At 32.8% G+C, this 24,874-nt stretch overlaps 1 protein-coding gene across 2 annotated transcripts in view; it reads right to left on the reverse strand.

Annotated features, from left to right (window-relative positions):
• Nucleotides 1-4,900: 4,900 nt before the first annotated feature.
• The window catches only part of LOC132544012 (glucose-6-phosphate exchanger SLC37A2-like), a 56,941-nt gene continuing 36,967 nt past the window's right edge, over nt 4,901-24,874 (reverse strand). Inside the window, exons 10-18 of one of the 2 annotated variants that reach the window (XM_060207569.1) lie at nt 19,794-19,850; nt 16,138-16,221; nt 15,664-15,754; nt 14,102-14,164; nt 13,164-13,249; nt 12,254-12,302; nt 11,174-11,326; nt 9,988-10,085; nt 4,901-6,051 (exon numbers count right to left, since the gene is read on the reverse strand). In XM_060207569.1, the coding sequence (XP_060063552.1) occupies nt 6,001-6,051; nt 9,988-10,085; nt 11,174-11,326; nt 12,254-12,302; nt 13,164-13,249; nt 14,102-14,164; nt 15,664-15,754; nt 16,138-16,221; nt 19,794-19,850 (732 nt within the window). In that variant the 3' untranslated portion in view covers nt 4,901-6,000. The remainder of the gene's footprint in view (nt 6,052-9,987; nt 10,086-11,173; nt 11,327-12,253; nt 12,303-13,163; nt 13,250-14,101; nt 14,165-15,663; nt 15,755-16,137; nt 16,222-19,793; nt 19,851-24,874) is intronic. The other variant, XM_060207571.1, reaches the window with a different exon arrangement.

The following is a 24,874-nucleotide window of genomic DNA, read 5'->3' on the forward strand; positions in this document are numbered from 1 at the left end:
TTCTCTGACCCCTGAAATAGTCAGACATGTCGAGATAACATAGTTATAAACACGTTCTCTCTGACCCCTGGAATGTACGTCATCTTCTGTTGCATTTGCATATCACCATTCAAAATTAATTATACAAAGTCTGTGGTCCCCCTCGTTAGAACTGACCTAATGCGGTATATCCAGATGGTTTTCTTCAGCAGCCGCCATATATATTGGAATTTTCCCAGTCAGTGATATGTTTTTGGTGGGTGGAATGATCTGTTGGTGCATATTTATCTATCTTAGAAGAATGTTTTCGCTTTGATCTAGTGAATGTTTGCCATAATGGCATTCTGCGTCGTTCTGGTATTCATTAATAACGACCGGAATCTCCTGCCTGTTTCCCTAATATATGATGCTTCGTAGTTCTTGCATCCAATTTTGTATACACATACTGCGACGTTCTCTTTGAGTATCTTATCTTTAGGATGGACTAGGATATTTCGAAGAGACTTGTGAGGTTTCATGGCTGTTGCAATGTCATGCCCACGGTAAATTCTCTAAATGTGTTCTGACACGCCTATGATGTAAGGGACGACTGCTTTGTTTTGCTCCTTTTCCTCGGTTGCTTCGTCTCTTTCGTCATGGCCACAGACACCCGAACAGCTATGATCAAGTGTGGCAGAATGGACTATAAAACACTGTTACCTTCTTTTGTATATGTTTTGGTCTGTGTACCATCTCGTCCCACTAGCTGCTAACTTTGTGTTCATTGAATTAAAGTACGATCGCAAAAGGTTGGTCACTATGTACATCAGTGCTAGTACGCTCTTCACAGGTCATTTGTCTGATGAATGTGACCGTGTTGTTATCGAAATGTCACACTCTAATCTTCTACTGGTTGTGTTATAAGATGAATGTGACCGTGTAGTCATCGAAACGTCACACTATAATCTTCTACTGGTTGTGTTATAAGATGAATGTGACCGTGTTGTCATCGAAATGTCACACTCTAATCTTCCACTGGTTGTGTTATAAGATGAATGTGACCGTGTTGTCATCGAAATGTCACACTCTAATCTTCTACTGGTTGTGTTATAAGATGAATGTGACCATGTTGTCATCGAAACGTCACACTCTAACCTTCTACTAGTTGTGTTATAAGATGAATGTGACCATGTTGTCATCGAAACATCACACTCTAATCTTCCACTGGTTGTGTTATAAGATGAATGTGACCGTGTTGTCATCGAAATGTCACACTCTAATCTTCCACTGGTTGTGTTATAAGATGAATGTGACCGTGTTGTCATCGAAACATCACACACTAATCGTCTAATGGTTGTGTTTTAAGATGAAGGCGACCGTGTCGTCATCGAAACATCACACTCTAATCTTCTACTTGTTACAACTTCTGTTCTATTGACAAACTGCAACTGTTCCTAAATAATGAGACCTTAGTGTGTTTTCGTCTCTGGGTCCCGAAGAGATGATCACGAAGCTGTCCGACTTGCTTGAAATGATTTTTTTCTTAGTTTCTGTCTTGTATGTAATGATATCGAAAAAGAACAAGCAAATAAAAATATTGATTCCTTATTCTCTTAAAAACGGTTTTCAACCAGCGCAAATATTTGAGAAAGCCGGTCATGGCATTTTTTTTTCATTACAAGTGACGAATGGAAACCGCATAAGATAGCTCGATAAAGACTCCTAGACCACACAAGAAATGTGTACTCTCTGAGGTTTAGATCTAACACTGTCACTTACATGTGAGACTTAATATAAGACTTTTCATCAAAATTCGGGTCATCAAGCATCTTGTATGATAAAGTCACACATCAGATTACATATACATATACGTTGAAAAATGTATTACCAAATCCAATTAAGATGTGTTTGTTCTTATACAATATCTATTTGCATAAATATCTATAAATGAAATACAATCTGTCATACAATTTTAGCCTGAATTCGTCAGTTTCTAAGAGACTACAAGAATTTGCAAGGAAGGACGAACGGACGGATGGACAGAAAGACAACATACAGAATGTGATGTACATGTACGCTGCATTTCAAATAAAAAAGGTAAAAAAACAACGAAAACAAAACGATATAGAGACACAGATATCAGATTGTTATATTTGCCATTGAAGCATGACGATATATCTGTTTTCATATACAGGTGTGACTAGGGGTTACCATACAAACACACCAAAAACTCTTCACAAAACACATTGTCCTTTCCTGGTTATACATATCATTTAACCTGTTCATGCATATCTCCGGAGACATGAATGTAAAATTATATTAAACGTGGTTATATAAATCATCGATACAACAGTTACCTCCCTTACATCATTATCAAAATGATCGAGGAATGACATTCATTTAAGTATGACTATCATGTTCGTTTACTACGAAGCTGCCGATGTGATAAACCAAGTCATCATGCTTTAATAAAAATGCAATGGAACTGGAATCGATATATAACACTTGGATATAAATTCAGCTGACTAGTCTTTTCAATAAGTGTATTTCCTGTTATACACGTTTTCTCTGCTTAAGTGAAGAATATAACAACAAAGAATAAAACGTTGTTATCTTAACCCAGTTAGTTATGTTTATAATGTGTTAATCCTAAATAATCATGATTTGTTCCGACTTGAGTGAGCAAAGTGGTGGTCGGGTGGCGTAGTGGTAACGCTTTGGCCGTCCATGGTTCGATTCCTGGAATGGACGTGGAAAGGTATTGGGCACACTTGCCTGACCACGTGGTTGTTCCAAGGAAATTCTGATTTCCTCCGACTTTAAGACCCCCCCATCTGAGCCAACAAGAGTTATTAATATAGGCTTAAAGCCTGTTTGGCAATTGTTGAACAATAAAGTTTACTTAAACAGAAATAAAATGCACTTTGAAAAAGGATTCTATTGAGGTAGATAGATGTGACCGGATAATGATAGGATTTTATCACACAGCCGATTTCTCTATCAAACACTCTGGTGTTCTAGAGGTAAAATAGTGAGGACATTTAGTAAGAAAGCCTATGAAATTATCATGTTATATATAATAACGTGCTTTCTTTACAATTAACCGATACAGGTATCAGTATACAGTAGAAATCAATCACTTCACTCAATTAAGCTACTTCTAGTTGTTATCTTCTAACGTTTACTGACTTAATTAGCGGAAAGTTGAATGACGTTTTCCGTCCACAATTACTTCATTTAATCTGAATTACTACACATACAAACTTATGTACCAGCCACCAAACCAATTTTCTCTAAACTGTAAACCCTGTTAAAAATTTAAAAAGTCATTATCATACTTCATACGTTTAATTACATGTTCCTGTATATATATTTATACTCTCAATCTTTATGCTCCTTGGTCAGTATGTAAAGGGCCTGAACACCATTTGCTAAATCATTCATTATATATATATTGCAGCTTCATATATTAGTTATCTCGCTGCCTTATTGTTAATTTACAAAAGTTAAATATTGCATTCTCTAAACAAATTGCATTGACCGACCTCGTTATAATTGTAACAATATAAGGATTTAGGAAAACACAATTTTCACCCATGTTTTTACTGCTTGAAATATCTATCATCTACCATCCAGGTACTAAGTAATATCAAAAATGTGCACAGTGATCATCATACTTACTAATCATTTAATTAGAGAAATAGCGAATTCACCATGAACAATTACTTAAAAATATAACACACATACATGATTATTTGAAGAAAATAAAGGTTTTAGATTAAAAAATGAATAAAAAATGTAGTTTAAGAGAAATTATCTTATACACAAAATATCAATAATTACACCCAAATAATCATTTAACTAAAATTAAGACGGTAAAATTGTCAACGGTTTTGCATCATCGTAATTGTTACAAATAAAAATGATCACAAAATAACGAAGGTTTATAAATATTTAAAAAAATAATTAACATGAATCATTATCACAATGGAAAAATCAATTGGCATACCAAAAACAATGTGAACCGTACAGCGACTGACACACATTAAAACAATCATTTACAAATGAACAGTTGTGCATATCAATATTAAAATGTAATCACAATCATTACAACAGGGAATTAACAATAATGTTTTTTGTCCTTGAGAATAATTACATGTTCCATAGAGCAACTCATTCGTATAATTTGCATTGAAACTGATATCTCATTAATACTTGATTAATCATCCTTGTTAATTCATACAAGTCGACATATTCTCAACGAACACATATCAACATTTGTTTCCCGGTTAGGTTGTTATGCATAATTATCTTACCCTGACAGAAATCACCTGTTACAAGCGCTGTGATCGATTACATTTAAAATCCATGTGTTTTTGACAGGTCAGTTTTATAACGGTTGCTATAATGATGCAATTATGGTCCTCCATACATATAATGTAGGAAATATCCACTCTGTACAGTAAGCTGATAAATGGAAATTACAATGTCAATAAAACTATTGATATAAACAGTACAGTATCTAAACATATGAACAACAGAGAATCACGAGATATCGTCATCATCTGACCCGTTATCATAATACTGTGATATTCATATTCAATATCATAATACATCAACACCCACATTATCAATTATCTTAATCTGAAACCCAAATTGTAAGTATTCATTATTTCAAACCCTGTTACCTTAATACCATGCATTACATATTCAATATATCTAATAGCCAATATTTAGTATGTAAACCAAGTGGTATTAAAATATTCATTATATTAAATAATGAATATTTAGTAAATACACCTTGTAGTATTAAAATATTCATTATATTAAATTGTGAATATTTAGTACATAAGCCTTATGGTATTAAAATATTCATTTTCCTAAACTCAACACATCAACATGAATAAAATAAACATTTCTATTTGTAATTTAAGTACAGCATAATAAAAAGACCATGAAAATCATTAATCCTTGTTATATATAAAAAAATATTGAGGTAATAAATCAAACAATCAAATTGTTTTCGTAATGAAATGAAACAAAATGTCCATAAAAAATATTTGTCTAATATATTGGTAATGTGATCTTACATTTCAACACCTGTTCTTGATTAATTAAGTACCAATGTGTGTAATCAAATTCAAATGTTTATTACACGAACCAACTAAACTAGTTGGTGATATGATTAACAATGCGGTAACAACTCTATTTCATTAAATATTTCATAAAAACTGTACGAAACAACCCAAAATTACCGACATGACATGACAATCTTCATACAAACAGTACTCCGTTTGAAAAATATTTGCAAAAGAATGTTTAAAAAGGGTTTCTTGATACAATGAAAAAACAGGTGCTCCTGAAGGGACAGCGTCTTAAACGAGTCCAGTCATGTTAGTCTTCCGATATTGCAAGTAACTAATCCTGTGTTCATAACATTAATGAGACCAGGGCCAACATCAACGTGTATAACATTTGAATAATTAAAATCTGGTTCATACAGTCTTGGAGATGTTAAGATTAAAATATTGTCAGAAAAAGACCACACGTGGAATGTTTAAACTAGAACATAGCAAGGTAAGAAGGGAGAGTTAAAATAAACTTTGCCCTGGGAAATATATTGTTATACTTACTTTGGATAAAACATAGAATCAAATAAAACACGTGCAGGAAGTAACAATTCAAATAAAGTATAGAGAATGCAACCGAAGTACCTGCACCATCAATGAAACATGGATGCTGGGAGCAAAGCAACAGTTAAAAGAATGACAAACGCATGAGAATAACAAATCCGAACGGACATCCAATCATCAGTCATCAGTTTGGACACCAAACTGTTAAGTATATAATTACGAACACCTGTTAATAACACATCGGTACAAAATAGGAATTAATCTGTTAACGAGTTTAGGGTAGACCGCTTTGATATAGAGTTCCATAAGTGCACTTGGATGATGGTTACACATGGTAGTTTTGTGTTAGTGACATCACACAAGACGGCTGTTCTGTAATGACATTCTGCATTAGATGTTGAGAGATCCATTACGTGCGAACTTTCTCTAGAATTTCTTTCACGAACAGACGCAGAAGTAACTGTGGATAAATGACAAAACATATATGTTAGTAATATTAGTAGGAATTAGTGTTAATAATGATAACAAAAAGGTGTTAATGATATCAAAATAGTGTAGGTACTTTATGTGGTTAACAAACAGTTTACAATCATTGATCACATCACTGAACTATTATGTCATACCGTCTTGTCATAAATATACCTCCCCGTCCCTTCCCCATTCTCAAGAGAAGATTTTCATGTATGTCAAAAGTCAAAATGTAAGATGCCGAGTTACCTACCTTTGAGGGGTGACACACGGTCTTACAAAAGTTAACCCATACCCCAAGTACTTAGTTTGTGTGATTAATATCGGAGAATATTGTTTTCAGACAAGACAGCAGAAGGAAGAGAGGAAGGACGGACACAGTAGTGCTCTCTAGTTCCTGGTGGGGGATTTACTTGTAAACACATTCAATTAACTCCATAGTACATCGACACAAATGAAAGATCATATTTATGTGCGTTATAAGAAACAATATTGACCACAAATCAGACACTTTCGCTAATGATAAAATTAAAACAAAAGGAAAGTTCAAAAGATTATATTCTCTACAAATCCAATTAATCAGTGCAGGTGACTATATAAAATAATAGTGCTTGTGGCAAATTGATGTTAGTGATGTACATTTTAAGCGTTCATCTATTTCACTTATGCAAGTGCCATCTTCTTGCATCTCTATGAATGTCTCAGTAACAAAAACGATGAGAAAATAATATATAACCAGTGGCAGACTATGATCAATTAATGAGAAATTTACACGACAGACGAAAGTCAAATGGGGAACAGGAATGAGACCCATGATTCCAATCCCATAACATACAGACGGAGTCATGCGTGGATCTACCATCTGCTTCGTCTACAGTATTACTCTGTGTACGTATAATATCATACTATATATTAATTAATAAGTTAATGGTGCGACTTTAAGGTTAAAATATGATTATTCTGTTTGTTGTTTATGAGATATCCTGAGTACAAACCTTATGCTAAAACTGATTAAGTAAGGCCTTCGACCCATTTAAAATTGTGAATAATTACAAAAAATGTATTGTCGAGTTTGAATTTGCTTTTCAGTCACATTATTACTTTCTGTTATCAAAATATTTAAAATCTAATTCCCAGTAATTATGCATTATAATGACCTGTTACAATTTATAATATATATATAAACACTGTTGGCTAGTTGTTCAGTGAGGATAATTTAGAGCGTAAATATTGAAACGAATAGACACTATCACATTTAAATAGAGATCTGCATGCATACATACAATACACATCACAAGGAAAAACAATTCACATCTTTTTGACAACTCGGAGCATTTGTTTTCACAAAAAACTGACTAGGAACACTTATGTGGAGAACTTATAAATATAAAACATATATAAACGCTATTTATAATGAGCACTTTGTAAATATATTAATAGCAAAAATATAATACATATAGAACATTATGCACATACAAAATCATGTCAGCACAATTAAGTGTAGGCTGAGATTTTAACAAAAACAAATTTTGATTTCAATATATTCTGTTGCAAAAATGAAAAAAAGTGATAGGACTTTAGACAGAGACTACATAAGCCTTCTCTCTATAACTCCGGTATGACAAAGTTGTTGTAATCAACAAACAAACGCATTAACAATACAATCAGCATATTCATGTCTCCATCAGATAAAGGTATTTTCAATGAATTCAATAATCACATTCTGATATATATCGAAATGAAACTTGATTTGTCTTTCTCATAAATATGGCATCCATAAAATATCAATGTAATATCACAAGGATTGTCTTCAGATCAAGATATAGTTATAATTAAACAAAACAATATCACCGGGAATTACCGGAAGATCAAAATATAGCTATACTATAGTTCTAGAATATAGAATATCAACGAGAATAAAAAAAATCAATACATGAAATAATGCAGTTCAGCAATACAATATCACTCGGAAATATTTTGAATCAAATCTAGTACAACAATCTCGTAATGCTAAACCGTCTGAATATTTACACTAATCTTTTCACTAATGACCGACTACAAAAACACTACCCTGCCAACCAGAAACGTGAGATCGTCGACAATGAACTACACCACAAAATGTAGATATATTTGAATACATTAGCATGTCTATTCAGATGTACGTAAAGGGTATATTTAACTTCATGGCAAGATTTTTTTGTCAGAGCAATCTTTGTTCCTCCTTAATATCGACTGGAATTACAAATTATAGAGGTGTGCGTAAAATTGTTAAGGCATCACTTTGTGTGTGTGTTACAGATACCGTCACTCACAACTATACCATTCAATAGTACATCAGAAAACATCACATGACGTGTGTTACATCAGAAAACATCGCCATTGTGTGTCTGTTACATCAGAAAGCATCACATTGTCTGTCACATCAGAAAACATCACATTGTGTGCCTATTACATCAGAAAACATCACACTGTGTGTCTGTTACATCAGAAAACATCACATTGTTTGTCTGTTACATCAGAAAACATCACATTGTGTGTCTGTTACACCAGAAAACATCATATTGTGTGCCTATTACATCAGAAAACATCACACTGTGTGTCTGTTACATCAGAAAACATCACATTGTTTGTCTGTTACATCAGAAAACATCACATTGTGTGTCTGTTACACCAGAAAACATCATATTGTGTGTCTGTTACATCAGAAAACATCACACTGTGTGTCTGTTACATCAGAAAACATCACATTGTGTGTCTGTTACATCAGAAAACATCACAGTGTCTGTTACATCAGAAAACATCACATTGTGTGTCTGTTACATCAGAAAACATCACATTGTATGTCTGTTACATCAGTAAACATCACATTGTGTGTCTGTTACTGTCACCCACAACTATATCATTCAATAGTACATCAGAAAACATCACATTGTGTGTATGTTACATCAGAAAACATCACTTTGTGTGCCTGTTACATCAGAAAACATCACATTGTGTGTCTGTTACATCAGAAAACATCACATTGTGTGTCTGTTACATCAGAAAACATCACATTGTGTGTCTGTTACCGTTACTCACAACTATACCATTCCATTGTACATCAGAAAACATCACAGTGTGTGTCTGTTACATCAGAAAACATCACATTGTGTGTCTGTTACATCACAAAACATCACATTATGTGTCTGTTACATAAGAAAACATCACATTGTGGGTCTGTTACATCAGTAAACATCACATTGTGTGTCTGTTACTGTCACACACAACTATGTCATTCAATAGTACACCAGAAAACATCACATTTTGTGTCTGTTACATCTGAAAACATCACATAGTGAGTCTGTTACATCAGTAAACATCACATTGTGTGTCTGTTACATCACAAAACATCACATTGTGTGTCTGTTACACCAGAAAACATCACATTGTGTGTCTGTTACATCAGTAAACATCACATTGTGTGACTGTTACTTTCGCCCACAACTATACCATTCAATAGTACATCAGAAAACATCACATTATGGGTCGTTAAAGATACTGTTACACTCAACCATACACTACTTTAGTACCTATGGGATAATACAATTTGACAGATAAAACTGGTGATAAAACTAGTATGATGAGAATGATGAGTTATATACCCGTTTAACTTTAATCTTCAAACTGAATATTGAGTATTGATATAAACTCTTTCCCATTACATGTTTTCGCAATCAAAATAACAAATGTGATCTGCATATCATATAACATCATGTCAGTGATTATACTAACTTTCCCTGTATCTTCGCATGAAGCCGAAAAGAAGCACACAATATGTAAACATTACAAAGCCAATGAAAAGACGTCTATGAAATGTAACAGATCGTAAAGAGCGGTTCCGTTGTAGAATAGTGGGGATTTCTCGCTGTGAGGCTATAGTTAGGCTTACCAAGAGCGATATAATATCGGAGCCAATCAGCATATAGAAGACATTGTTCCAGCCTGTTGTCTCAATTATACCTGCCAGCAGTGGACCAATAGCAGCACCTGGGGATTATAGTCATAAAAGTTATAGGGTGTAATATCTTAGATCTAAGATTTGATTCCTCAATGGGAAACCTCTGTATAAAAATTGAACCAAACAAAATGTGACTAAAAGATTCATCAGAAAGCATAATTTAGTATGGATACCTATCAAGGCGAGCTGTGTATAAAGTTAGATTTGGTAAAGTAATCTTCACTCACGTACGAGAGTCGAATGTATTGGCCATCCACTTTGGTGGACAGGACGTACTCGCCTCTCACCTAGGTGAGTGGTATCAACTTTGAGCGTGATATGTACGCGCTACCCATCTACGTGAGCGATATGCACTTGCCACTAACCTAGGTGAGCAGTACGAACTCAAAATTAACCGAGGTAAGTGGTGTGAATACGCCACACTCAAAGGTGTATGGTTTCTGACCATTGTGTCAATTATGGAAAGTAGGTGACCTCAATGAATTCGTGTTCTTATACCTCTGTCTACTGCAATAACCATAACCCCTATCTTCCCACACCTGTACTTTCATACGGGTTACCAACCAACTTATATTGATAATTCTTTCAGATACTGTACGATATCAAAGTCGGATGAAATCGGATAAAATTCCATAAAGGTCGGGCAGTAATTCCACTTCTTTTTACTTCCGATCAGGGAATCAAACTGCGGCCGTCAAGGTGACAAGCTAGTGCGTAAAAACTGTTCATCCAACCATCAATACTTGGTAATTTAAATACAAATTACCATTTATCAGACCTGAGTATAAGCATACACATTTTTATTCACAAACACCACTCATATCTATGCAATCAAAATTTAACTAAATGTGGATAGCCGGCCACATAAAACTGGGTTTATGTAGCCGTGTTAGCAAGAAATACATCAAGATCCCAATCATCTGCAATAATGGAGGCAGAAAATAAGGCGACTTAACAAAACCCACCAGTCTATGATGAATACAGTAAAATGAATATGGCCGAAACCAGCTGTCTTGCAGTATTAGATTTGAAATTAAATCCTCCAATTCAAATATGTCTCACAGATCAGTGCAACAATGTCCGTTACGGTGTCTTATCGTAACACGGAAGGACTTACCTATACTTCCGGTACCGTCTATGATTGCTGTGACGGTAGCCAGTGCCTTGGAATTACCCTGTAAGACTTTGTGTGTTCCCAGGTCAGCGCTTACTGCAGTAGTTATTAAGGCATACGGGCCATTAACCATGAATCCACAGAGAAGAGAGAGCCCTAAAAAAGCCAAAATTCAAAATAGTTCTAAGAGATGTGTACTTCACATTATGACTTTTCCACCCAAATTCTACATGCCTATTCAGTCAAATATTCAATGACACTTTGGTATATTAAATAACAAATAATTACTGTCATTGACAAAACCAAATTAAAGTACCATATTTTGGTGTTGAGAAGACTTTTGAAATTGAAATCAACTTTACCCTTTCTTTGCCCCGCCCACTAACCACAGAGGGTGTATGTGGGAGAGGCGGGATCAGGGTCAATCTGCGCATACCATCAAACTGTCATACTACACTAACTATTCTGACCGAGCGTATGAACGAACTAAATATAAATGCTACAAAATGCATTTTCATATATAAATTGTACTAACGTTTATCCCATTATCATCAATGATTATTCTTTAATTCTAACACATCTAGGTGTTGAAAAGATTTTTGAAATTTGAGTCAATTTGATCCCTTTTAAGCCAAGGTTCATATGCCCCTTGGGGTTGGAGATCGTTTAATTCACAATTTCGATTCATCTCTAGTCAGGGAAGTTTTTTTTATAAATCTTTATTGAAAACGATTCAGGATATCTTCACAAGAAACAGAAAATGTTAAATAGCATTTGTAAAAGGTCATCATGAAACGTTTTCCACGTAACTTAATAAGACACCTTATATCGCACGATTCAGAAAACCCATGTGTTAAACTAAAATACGGAGGTCACAATATAATAGTGTCATCCATTTGTTGCTCCAGATTCAGTACATAAGGTTATGTCACTGTACATATGATACTACCATTGATTTTTGACTGACACAGCCAATGAAAAATACTTCAGTGTATGTTATAAAAGACACATGAACATATTTTTTTTTGTATGTTCGAATTCACTCTACAACATATTCTTGTTACACAATACAAGTTTACCTACCTATACTATGAGCCAGGTCGATGCTTCCATAAAGGTTATATATATACATCTGAAAAAAATACACATGTCGATTTCTGTTAATAACAAACATTTACACAAATTGAAACTGGGCTGTCTACATTGGGAATTTATTTACCTGATGCATTACATTTTACAAACTTGCATACCTACGCACAGTAAAAATAAATATAAGTTTATGGAGCTTTATTTTCAACAAAACGAAATGTCCACAAAAAAATCATTATGAAAAACCTCCGAAATTTGAGTCCCATGAAAATACATGACTTTACAGTCCAGACTGATAAGGCGTCATTTGAATCAATTATGGCGTCATTAAAATGTGTGACGATCATATTCTACCAGTCCTAAACATAGTTATATAATGACCACTAAATATTTTAATTGCATTGAAAACGACCACGAACGGTAAATATATACCGTACTTTACTACAACTGAAATCCTTAAGAGTCGCAGAATATTTTATGTATTATTACATAAGACTGATATTTACAACTGCCGTCTGGACATATTGACAAACCTTTATCTATACGTGTACATCCTTATTTTGAAGATTGCAGAATGAACTTTTTACAAAAAATTTAATACATAGCGTAGTTACCGTTTTGGAAAATAATTACTTCAAAGTCTTAAATATTGAAAAAAGGGGAAAAATAGTCGGCGACCCCTGGAAACATACCGGTATTTACATTAGAATAAGTCACCTACGACACTTTCACGGTAAACCTTGGTCAATCGTGTGTCGCATTGTTAATTAGGAACAATCTTAACGAAAATGACAGCCATGTTTACCAGGTAAATGGAACATTTAATACATTACCATGTAAATTCATATCATAGATGGTGACAAGAATCATTCACAATGTTATCAAGCCTGTCATAAACACGTACCACTGGCGCAGCTAACATCAGCTGTATAACACATGTGGTGGCTCTTGCTCCTGTGTAGTCGGAAAGTAAGCCTGCCGCTATACCCCCTATTTAACAATGGATACATCAATTAGGGTGTGATGATGCACTGTTCATCATGTAGATATAATTGTACGAAAGTTAATAGCACCTTTCAATACAAACATACAATTGGATAAAGTGAAGCCAAAAACGACGTTTACTGAATTGTCCATTTGTTTCCTCTTTTGGAGACTTGTCATTGATGTAAAATGAGACTTTATAAGAAAATTGTTAGGTGTTATATCCTCAAGTATGTGCTGCTTGATTTTAAGGAATCTATGTATGCCATGCGTGCGAACTTGTGCGCGACTATGTTGCCAATATGTACGTCACCTGTCCTGTGTTTGTTGTTACACTGTTACGTGATGTTATGTAAATGTGGTGATACGAGTAGGGTAATTGTTGAAATGTTTCCTTATATGATTACGCAGAACATATAGTTCCACACGGCTAAATATGAATGAACATTGTACACTTATTTATCGTGAACCTATAAAGGTGTTTCTTTATCAAATTAGGGAAATAGCAGGAAGATGTTCATTTAACATAATGTCCGTCATATCATAGATCTATTATAATGATCATGCCAGTTGTTGAAGTAATTGTATTGCAGGGCTTCTAAAGCATTTTAATTATATAAACATCACGAATGGTTAATTGACCTTTCATTTATCCACATAACTTTCACAACTTTACATAAACACTGATTTATACTCTTCAGGTGCTATTTTGGGAATTTGCCATTTCAAAGTGACAGGGTTACATTTTATATATATTAGAACAAATTCGTTTGCAGCATAGACCCACCTAGTGGCTGTCTTTTAAAGAGATTAAAAAAGGTTGTTAAAAGGAAAATGGTAAGAAATAGACATTAGTACCAAATATGCCACCGACATCAAAGAGTGTTGACAGATCGGCAGCCTTCTCAGCATCAATATCAGCTGTCAGAAAAAAAGGAATAAACTAATCATTTCGTTCTGAATATCATATAAACATTTTCAATATTGAAACGATAAGTATCGCCAACATCACAACTCAAACGAATCTTAAGATCATTACAAATTGATGTGAAATTACCGAATATTTATGTTATAATGAAGAAAATAAATCATTAATACATTTTTCCCGATATACTGAGCAAGGTACTCCCTGCCTATTGAACTTCATACATGTGTGTTTTACATCAGTTTTATCATTTTAATATTAAAATTACAATTAAGAGTTCCAGTTTGAACATGCAGTAGAAGGGGTCATTTTAAGATATTTTAAAACAAAGCAGAAAAATGTAAAAAAAAATTACACACAAGAAACACAAGTGAATAACTTCTTTCAATCAATGTGTTACACAAAGTAGATCCAAACAATGTTTTAATCTGCACCATACAGTTGTTTCCTAACTCTCAGACTCCCCAGGAAATGTAAGGGTCTAATTTTTGAAGCATAGGAAGTGTCTGAGGTAAATCCAAAGTGATGAAAAAATATCAATCTTGATGGGCGATGCCCCATAATTCAATAAATCATGTCATTATATATATGGTAATGTTAGAAAAACTTCAAGTTCATGACTTTGTTCTAAACAATGCATCTAATCGAATGATTTTAAAATGTGGAACATAGAGCACACGAATGCTTGATATATTGTTAATTTATTGACTCAATACTGTATCAGTTTTATGTGTCGGTAAATAAAATTCAGACAAGGAGACGGTATGTGTTTAAATTATAGACATTTTAGGAGATATCACCTTGATTATATAACAAATCATATCAAATTCTAATTTTGTCAAGAGAATGTACCCATTACCACCTGATCAAAATCTTAAAGCTTGTTAGAATGACGAGACAAATAAAATTACTTTAATATTAAATTTAGGCAAAATATCATTCATTGATGATTTTCTCCATGCTAACTCTACTGAAGGACTCGCGTATATAAATCAGCCAATGAACCACTGGGATTTCGTTTCTTATCTGAGAGTTCCTACATAAAGTGAAATTTGCTGCAAATTTGCCCCCTCTAGGGTTTATATGTATACTTGGTGACAGATGAAAGAGGCCTGCATTTATTTAGCCATTTAATCTACTAAATTATGCTATATGTAGCCTTCGACAGGTATGTTTCTCTCAATCTAGATGGTTGTTATTTGTGGTGAACTTCAAATACTAATTGCTATTTGCAGAAATGTAAAAACATATTAAAATCTTCCTTTGAACACAGTTAGTAGTCCTTCATTCTAGCATACAGCATGCCCCATAGCAGCAACCTCGGCCTTTTGGCTATAAAGATGAGGTGGTTTGAATGAAAACTTTATACAGGGTAAACAAAGAAGACACCACACAACGGTTATAGCTCATCTAGACTCTTCAGGTCAGATGACATGAAGAACAGAAAACTAAAATGTCTTGAAAATAACATCGTTTAAAGTTCTGTCATACTTACATTTACTGCTGATGTACTTTGGCAGCCAGAAGAGAAACGTGTAGCTTACAAGTTTTGCGAAGAACAAACATATCGAAAATTCCACCACTCCCTGTACACCATAACGTAATGTAAAATATATATCAAACTGTAGGAAATTCAAGTACACTGTGTTATCTTTAAACACATTTCTTCAGATAATAACACTAATAAAGATCTGTCAAACTTTTAATTTCAAATCTACACATTGTGTGAAAACATATATCAACCATAATATGTATCTTACATGTAGTTTCAATGACAAACAAAATCAATTATTACGTGTGATAATTAAACAGGTAATAATAATTATAGGACTTCAAGGCCTTGCAGAATTACACTTGTACAAACAAACATGATGTCTGAAGTTAAACAAATCAATAAAGACACAATAATAATTTTGTTTTCTATTTAGTATTATACAATTAAACAAACCAATAGTGATATCGTGCTTACCGGAATCCGCAGTGCTGCAAAGAAATTAATTGCTTTTTCCTTTTGCGCCGGTGTCTTGATAAAATTTGTGGTACTGTTGTAATCCTAAAGAAAAAAAATACAAATATGTACGAACACATTCATATTGAAGCAATATCAACAAATTAAAAACCGAGAAAATCCAGGAGTTAAAGTTAGATAGATGTTACAGAATCTAGAAATTTCACAACTTTACATATCTAAAAATGAGCCGATACCGACAATTTTACCAAAAACAACAGAATAATAAGTTGATATTTCAGAATAGTTAATCATAAAGTTTTAAAAAACCAAAAAAGTACAAATATACTACATTTACAATCATTTTCAGATGATGACAAAATCAATGTCTGAAAATAAAACTATAAACAGGCTTTACACACATTCAAAACTGGTTGGACACACATAATATATATAAACACAATGTTTAAATATGGCAGATGAAGCTTGTATCTAGCTTACTAGTATCTATAAACAACAAGGATTATATGCAGACATTGAAGGTAAAAGTACATTTCAAACCGATGCTTGGATGTTAGTGAACTTTGTAAAAGGCATTGAATTCTGAATGAGTGAACTTAATGTGAACTTAAACATAATGTTAGCAGGAATTTGATTGGATAGGGTGTATCTGGGTCAAGTTGCGAATATCGAGGGTCAATATTAAGCGTCGAAATTGAGAAGTATGAGATGCTTGTTGGATTTGTTCTAGCTAGAATACTATACGTACAATCCGTAATCTAAACAAATTATATTATTTGGAAAAGTCTTATATCCAATGTAAAGGACTGTAACGCTTACATTTTCATATTCTTGTATCATGTACAAATGCCTGTCTATTTCTCCAAGTCATATTTATGTAAATTATCTTACATACAACATGCATTTGTGAAACATTTCCATATCACTGAGAATCCATTACAGTAAACTGAATGAGAGATCAGAAAATATGTATAATACATAGATACATGGATGGGAAATAATTCAAGAATATTTTGTAATACAATACCAATGTTCTGATTTTAGCAGAATACACATTGAAGATGAGATTATGATCAGATATAATAATATTCCTATTTTGGCTGTATATTAGGTCTAATTGATGATATCGTTATGCAATATGCAAATGTATGAAGTAACACCTTTTTAACTCCTGGGCCCGTATTCATGAAAGCGTTCTCATGCTCAAGCATGAATTTTGTGCTGTCACAATATATTAAACTTCAAGAGTACGAATGAAAATATAATACATGCACGCATTCATTTAATAAATACGGGGACATTTTACCAGAATGTATTTGTTAATGTGTAATATTGAGATTACACATTAACAAATACATTCTGGTAAAATGATTAACAAAAAGTTTATTGGAACAAAATGTTAATTAAGAGACAACAGCTGGAAGTTCCAACAAGAGATTACACTGCATGTATTTTACAGTGAAATATAACATCTGTGTTTGGAAACAATATTTCTTTTAATTTTCGGTCAAAATGCTTGAGAATTACTTTCATCATTTGTGGAATGGACCGCACAGAAATTTCAACCATTCTTCTTATTGTACAATTAGGTATTTAGATATTTAATAAATAGTTAGATATTTAGATACGATCAGGTCATAATTTCGCTATCGAAATGTGTCTGAAATTCGTGTCATTTCTGTCATTATTAAGTAGACGAACAGAAAATTACGTTTAGTGTACAGACATGTTGACGGTTGTATTTTCATTTAGTTTTGTATAACGTCCACCATTGTAAATTAACATTCATGTTCTCTTTTTAGTGAATGACTTAGACATATAACGTTAATAAATTCTGTTTTTGTTTCCCAAAAAATTCGAAATATCTATCGCAATTCACATATTCTTATCAATAATTTCACTTATTTTTTTCATGTTCATATGTACAGACACAACTTTCCGGTGGTAATACAGAAACTTGAAGGTCTTGAATCAACAGCGCCTCCTTCTCGGAAATCATACAGTTTCAGACTTCTAAACATTCATCCTAATGGTTTGTTTAGATGTATAGATCAAATCTAAATTCAGATCACTTGAGTAAGGTTGAAGCTAGTTTAATTCGCTGAGCGGTATTCAAGAGTCACTTTTTGACCGACACACAGGAAACTGTGGAATATCAATAACTATCAAACAACGTTCAAACCAGCAACTATTTTACATTTAATTATAGATATTAAAAAGCAAAAACGCAAACTAAATTATCCTACAAATTACTAAGTCTAGAAAATTTCCCAATGAACATTATCTGGTAAGAAATAATATGCATTGATAAATCCAACCATGTAAACATCTGGCGATCATTTAGTATCTGGCTGGTGGAACGTTGGGTCATGTTACACTCTAGGTTTATCCGCGATCATTTAGTATCTGGCTGGTGGAACGTTGGGTCATGTTACACTCTAGGTTGATCCGCGATCATTTAGTATCTGGCTGGTGGAACGTTGGGTCATGTTACACTCTAGGTTGATCCGCGATCATTTAGTATCTGGCTGGTGGAACGTTGGGTCATGTTACACTCTAGGTTGATTCGCAATCATTTAGTATCTGGCTGGTGGAACGTTGGGTCATGTTACACTCTAGGTTGATCCGCGATCATTTAGTATCTGGCTGGTGGAACGTTGGGTCATGTTACACTCTAGGTTGATCCGCAATCATTTAGTATCTGGCTGGTGGAACGTTGGGTCATGTTACACTCTAGGTTGATCCGCGATCATTTAGTATCTGGCTGGTGGAACGTTGGGTCTTGCTACACTCTAGGTTGATCCGCAATCATTTAGTATCTGGCTGGTGGAACGTTGGGTCATGTTACACTCTAGGTTGATCCGCGATCATTTAGTATCTGGCTGGTGGAACGTTGGGTCATGTTACACTCTAGGTTGATCCGCGATCATTTAGTATCTGGCTGGTGGAACGTTGGGTCATGTTACACTCTAGGTTGATCCGCAATCATTTAGTATCTGGCTGGTGGAACGTTGGGTCATGTTACACTCTAGGTTGATCCGCAATCATTTAGTATCTGGCTGGTGGAACGTTGGGTCATGTTACACTCTAGGTTGATCCGCAATCATTTAGTATCTGGCTAGTGGAACGTTGGGTCATGTTACACTCTAGGTTGATCCGCGATCATTTAGTATCTGGCTGGTGGAACGTTGGGTCATGTTACACTCTAGGTTGATCCGCGATCATTGGACCCCGTACATTAAAGCTGATGGCAATGAAATAATACATCTAGCCATAATGTTCTTGAACATCAATGCTTCTTTCGGGAACAAAACCACGACGAGAAGATACATAATATATCTCCCTGACGATTTTACAACATTTATACAAGAATATTATTAGTGCTCGCTGTTTTTCATGTTGTTAAAATACATGTTTGGCGAGTGTTTTATAACTCTGCATTTCGTTCCCTCTACTGAAGCCTTAAATGACACACTCACGTGTTCGACTCGAGCTTCTTTTTTCGTTTTACTTTTATTTTAGTTCTTTTGTTTATTACTGCATTTTCAGGCTGCAAATAGGAATGAAATCGAAATTGTTTCAATCAGTGCAGACGACACGATGGTTACACGAAGCAGGTTAGAGGTAGTGCAGTAGAAATGTGTTCCGCTACCTACATTAGACACTGTGTCATAATGGTTGACATTGTGTAATGTTCCCAGCAGCTGTTTATTCTGAAAAGAACCAGTATATAATGCTGATGAAACATTTAGGGCTGTATTTGATATACATATGCAAAATAAAAAAAAAAAAAACTTTTGACTATTTAAGCCCTTCCGCACCAACACAGACACAAAAATATTGTGTCTTTTTCCTACATGGATGCTTATAAAAGGTTACTCTTGCGACAAACCTACAACGTAAGACAAAACATTTTGTCGTTAATATGACCTGCATATCTGCAGCATCTTTATGCCATTTAGATTTAAGATCACATCTTAACTTTGTATAAAACATAGCCTGCATCATGCATAATCCACAGCCTGGAAAATAAAGGGATTCTATCATTACAGCTATTTTTACTAAGAGTCATTATACAAAAACAATGATTTCACCATGTATCATTTATCAAAAAAATATTGAGTAATATATTAAAATGAACTACATAAATACATGCTAGCCAATCGAATCACATGGAAGCAGTTAGCCCATCACCAATTCCGATACAGTCGGTGCGTGCAGACAATAGTAAGGATGTTCTCCCAACTGATATATCAACAACGCTAATCAAAGGAACTTAGCAATCGATTCCTTGATTCCAAGGTAAGAAAGGGTCAATGTTACGCTACATAACAGTAAATAGTCTGTCCATACCAACAACTGTAGCATAGGTCTCTAGCAAATATCAGGTAACATGGCAACACAAAAGCTCTCCCCGAACTTTTTTTAAATTTAGCATAATTGACTATTGTGATGCACAAATATATGGTCTTGTTTCAGTAAAATATTACATCACTAGTTAATCAATTTGAAGGCATCTACTATATGAAATTTTGCAGAATGACCTTAAACGCCAAAAACAGAAAGTCAGATCAGATTCTCTTTATATTACAAAACCAGATAAAAAGACAAAAAAGACTGTAAATAACGATAAATTATAATTATTATTTTCATTTATATATTTTACTATTATTAATAACTTGGATGTTGAATAATCTTTTGACAGATATATGTGTTGTGTTTCCCAATGCGCAGATTATCAAAAAGCCACAGTACTATCAACGAATATATAAGTCTACAACCGCAGGATGTACAAATCTCAAGGGATATCACATGTCCATACCGTTCCCATGGTGACCTTGTGGGATATGGGCAAATTATCGAGTGTCTTGCATGGCGACATGGTGATTATGGATACAATCTGGTTCCCGGGTCTAATGGCTTCTCCCGCTGGTGTGTCACAAGAAATGCTCGCCCCTGAGAGGGGCGGCTTTGTAACAGCATCAGCCATAGCCACCTTCAGTTCAACCTATAGAAAATGCACCACCCATTGATCATATCAGGTGTATCACTCTGTTGGTTGTATTAATCATGTACAGACCGTGTAGCCATGAAATTTTCCTCCTTTTAAAACAGTGTTGTAAGACAGTTTTAAATATACATCAGCTTGAGACAGATGTAACGCCGAAAGCTGTCTTTTAAGTACCCATATTGGTTTAACAAATCAATTTAAAACTGTAATCGATATGAAATTGATATACTTCTCTTTGACTGATATTTATATCAGTAATTCTTAAATTGATCAACCTTCATTACAATAAACAGGATGACCTAAGTACTTCAACCCATTACTGTATCAGGTAAATATTTTTTTCATCCAATTAAATGATAAATAAATCAATATGGTTGAATTAACTTTAGTAAACCACATTCCATACAGTGTTAACACCATTAGTCTTTTTGATCTCACAGCCAACAAAGTATCAACAACAACAGAAGTCTTGATAACACAGTCAACAAAACATCAACAACAACAGAAGTCTTGATCTCACAGTCAACAAAGCATCAACAACAACAGAAGTCTTCATCTCACAGTCAACAAAACATCAACATCAACAGAAGTCTTGATCTCACAGTCAACAAAGCATCAATAATAACAGGAGTCTTGATCTCACAGTCAACAAAGCACCAATAATAACAGGAGTCTTGATAACACAGTCAACAAAACATCAACAACAACAGAAGTCTTGATCTCACAGTCAACAAAGCATACCGGTAAACAACTGAATAACATTTCACTTGACATGATCACAGCACATCATCGACACTGACCTTATCTTTAAGTCATAGAATAGTAAATATATATATATATATATATATATATATATGAGATTGGTGTTAATGACAAAACGGATTGCTGTATCTTAATGTCACCTTATCTGTATAGATTCTGGTATTTAAAACAATTTTTGATTTGATGATACCTGTAATTGTGAAATTAGAAAATGAAGAAATGGTTAGTTAATGGATCTTACAATTATCAATATAATAATAAACAAAATCAATTATGCAAGCAGATAAGTAATGATGAAATCACATGTAGATCCTATCAAAACTCAGTTAATTCTGGTAACACAAATAAGATTTGGTTAGTAAACTAAACAACAAAGTATATAAATAAACAATTCTCATGCAAACATCAAATGTTTAAGTACAATGATTAATAAAGGGTGCTCAGACAGGAATACAAAACAGAACCTAAGTGACTATTGCTAATCAAAATTAAAAAAATAAAAATAAATTTCATAACTAATTTCAATTATTAATCAGTACAGTTTTTAAGTTAGGGTGTCATGTTCAAGATAATGCACCTGTATGTATAGTTCTAAACCCATTTCAAAAATCAATATATCAATATTTACATTGTATGTATGTCTACTCGAGGTTACTTGTAATTATCGGGATTATGGAATCTTACAAATATGTATAACTAAGAAAAAAGTAAGAACGCTTAAAGATAATGAGATAATTAATAAGACAGTTGAGAGATAATTAAAAAGAAATCTACGAGATAATTAATAAGACAGTTGAGAGATAATTAATAAGAAATCTCAGAGATAATTAATAAGATATCTCAGAGATAATTAATAAGAAATCTCAGAGATAATTAATAAGAAATCTCAGAGATAATTAATAAGAAATCTCAGAGATAATTAATAAGAAATCTCAGAGATAATTAATAAGATATCTCAGAGATAATTAATAAGATATCTCAGAGATAATTAATAAGAAATCTCAGAGATAATTAAAAAGAAATCTCAGAGATAATTAATAAGAAATCTCAGAGATAATTAATAAGAAATCTCAGAGATAATTAATAAGAAATCTCAGAGATAATTAATAAGAAATCTCAGAGATAATTAATAAGAAATCTACAGAGATAATTAATAAGAAATCTCAGAGATAATTAATAAGAAATCTCAGAGATAATTAATAAGAAATCTCAGAGATAATTAATAGGAAATCTCAGAGATAATTAATAAGAAATCTCAGAGATAATTAAAAAGAAATCTCAGAGATAATTAATAAGAAATCTCAGAGATAATTAGAGATAGGAAATCTCAGAGATAATTAATAAGAAATCAGAGATAATTAAATAAGAAATCTCAGAGATAATTAATAAGAAATCTCAGAGATAATTAATAAGAAATCTCAGAGATAATTAATAAGAAATCTCAGAGATAATTAAAAAGAAATCTCAGAGATAATTAATAAGAAATCTCAGAGATAATTAATAAGAAATCTCAGAGATAATAAGAAATCTCAGAGATAATTAATAAGAAATCTCAGAGATAATTAATAAGAAATCTCAGAGATAATTAATAAGAAATCTCAGAGATAATTAATAAGAAATCTCAGAGATAATTTTTTAAAAAAAGCTAAATTAAGCTAAGGGATAATTAATAAGAAATCTCAGAGATAATTAAAAAGAAATCTCAGAGATAATTAATAAGAAATCTCAGAGATAATTAATAAGAAATCTCAGAGATAATTAATAAGAAATCTAAGAGATAATTAATAAGAAATCTCAGAGATAATTAAGAAAGAAATAAGAAATCTCAGAGATAATTAATAAGAAATCTCAGAGATAATTAATAAGAAATCTCAGAGATAATTAATAAGAAATCTCAGAGATAATAAAAATAAGAAATAAGAAATCTCAGAGATAATTAATAAGAAATCTCAGAGATAATTTAATAAGAAATCTCAGAGATAATTAATAAGAAATCTCAGAGATAATTAAAAAGAAATCTCAGAGATAATTAATAAGAAATCTCAGAGATAATTAATAAGAAATCTCAGTGATAATTAATAAGAAATCTCAGAGATAAGTGATAAGAAATCTACGAGATAATTAATAAGAAATCTCAGAGATAATTAATAAGAAATCTCAGAGATAATTTTAAAAAAAAGCTAAATTAAGCTAAGGGATAATTAATAAGAAAGCTCAGAGATAATTAAAAAGAAATCTCAGAGATAATTGATAAGAAATCTCAGAGATAATCAGAGATAATTAATAAGAAAATAAGAAATCTCAGAGATAATTTAATAAGAAATCTCAGAGATAATTAATAAGAAATCTCAGAGATAATTAAAAAGAAATCTCAAGATAATTAATAAGAAATCTCAGAGATAATAAAAAATTCTAAGCTAAGATAATTAATAATTAATAAGAAATCTCAGAGATAATTAAAAAGAAATCTCAGAGATAATTAATAAGAAATCTCAGAGATAATTAATAAGAAATCTCAGAGATAATTTTTTAAAAAATAAGAAATCTAAGAAAAGATAATTCAGAGATAAATAAGAAATCTCAGAGATAATTTAAGAAAAAAAAAGCTAAATAAGCTAAGAGATAATTAATAAGAAATCTCAGAGATAATTTAATTAAATAAGAAATCTCAGAGATAATTAATAAGAAATCTCAGAGATAATTAATAAGAAATCTCAGAGATAATTAATAAGAAATCTCAGAGATAGTTAATAAGAAATCTACGAGATAATTAATAAGAAATCTCAGGGATAATTAATAAGAAATCTCAGAGATAATTAAAAAGAAATCTCAGAGATAATGAATAAGAAATCTCAGAGATAATTAAAAAGAAATCTCAGAGATAATTAATAAGAAATCTCAGAGATAATTAAAAAGAAATCTCAGAGATAATGAATAAGAAATCTCAGAGATAATTAATAAGAA

Source organism: Ylistrum balloti, unplaced genomic scaffold, assembly GCF_031769215.1.
Source record: "Ylistrum balloti isolate Yb309-2 unplaced genomic scaffold, AGI_CSIRO_Ybal_v1 Utg369774, whole genome shotgun sequence".
NCBI lineage: Eukaryota > Metazoa > Mollusca > Bivalvia > Pectinida > Pectinidae > Ylistrum > Ylistrum balloti.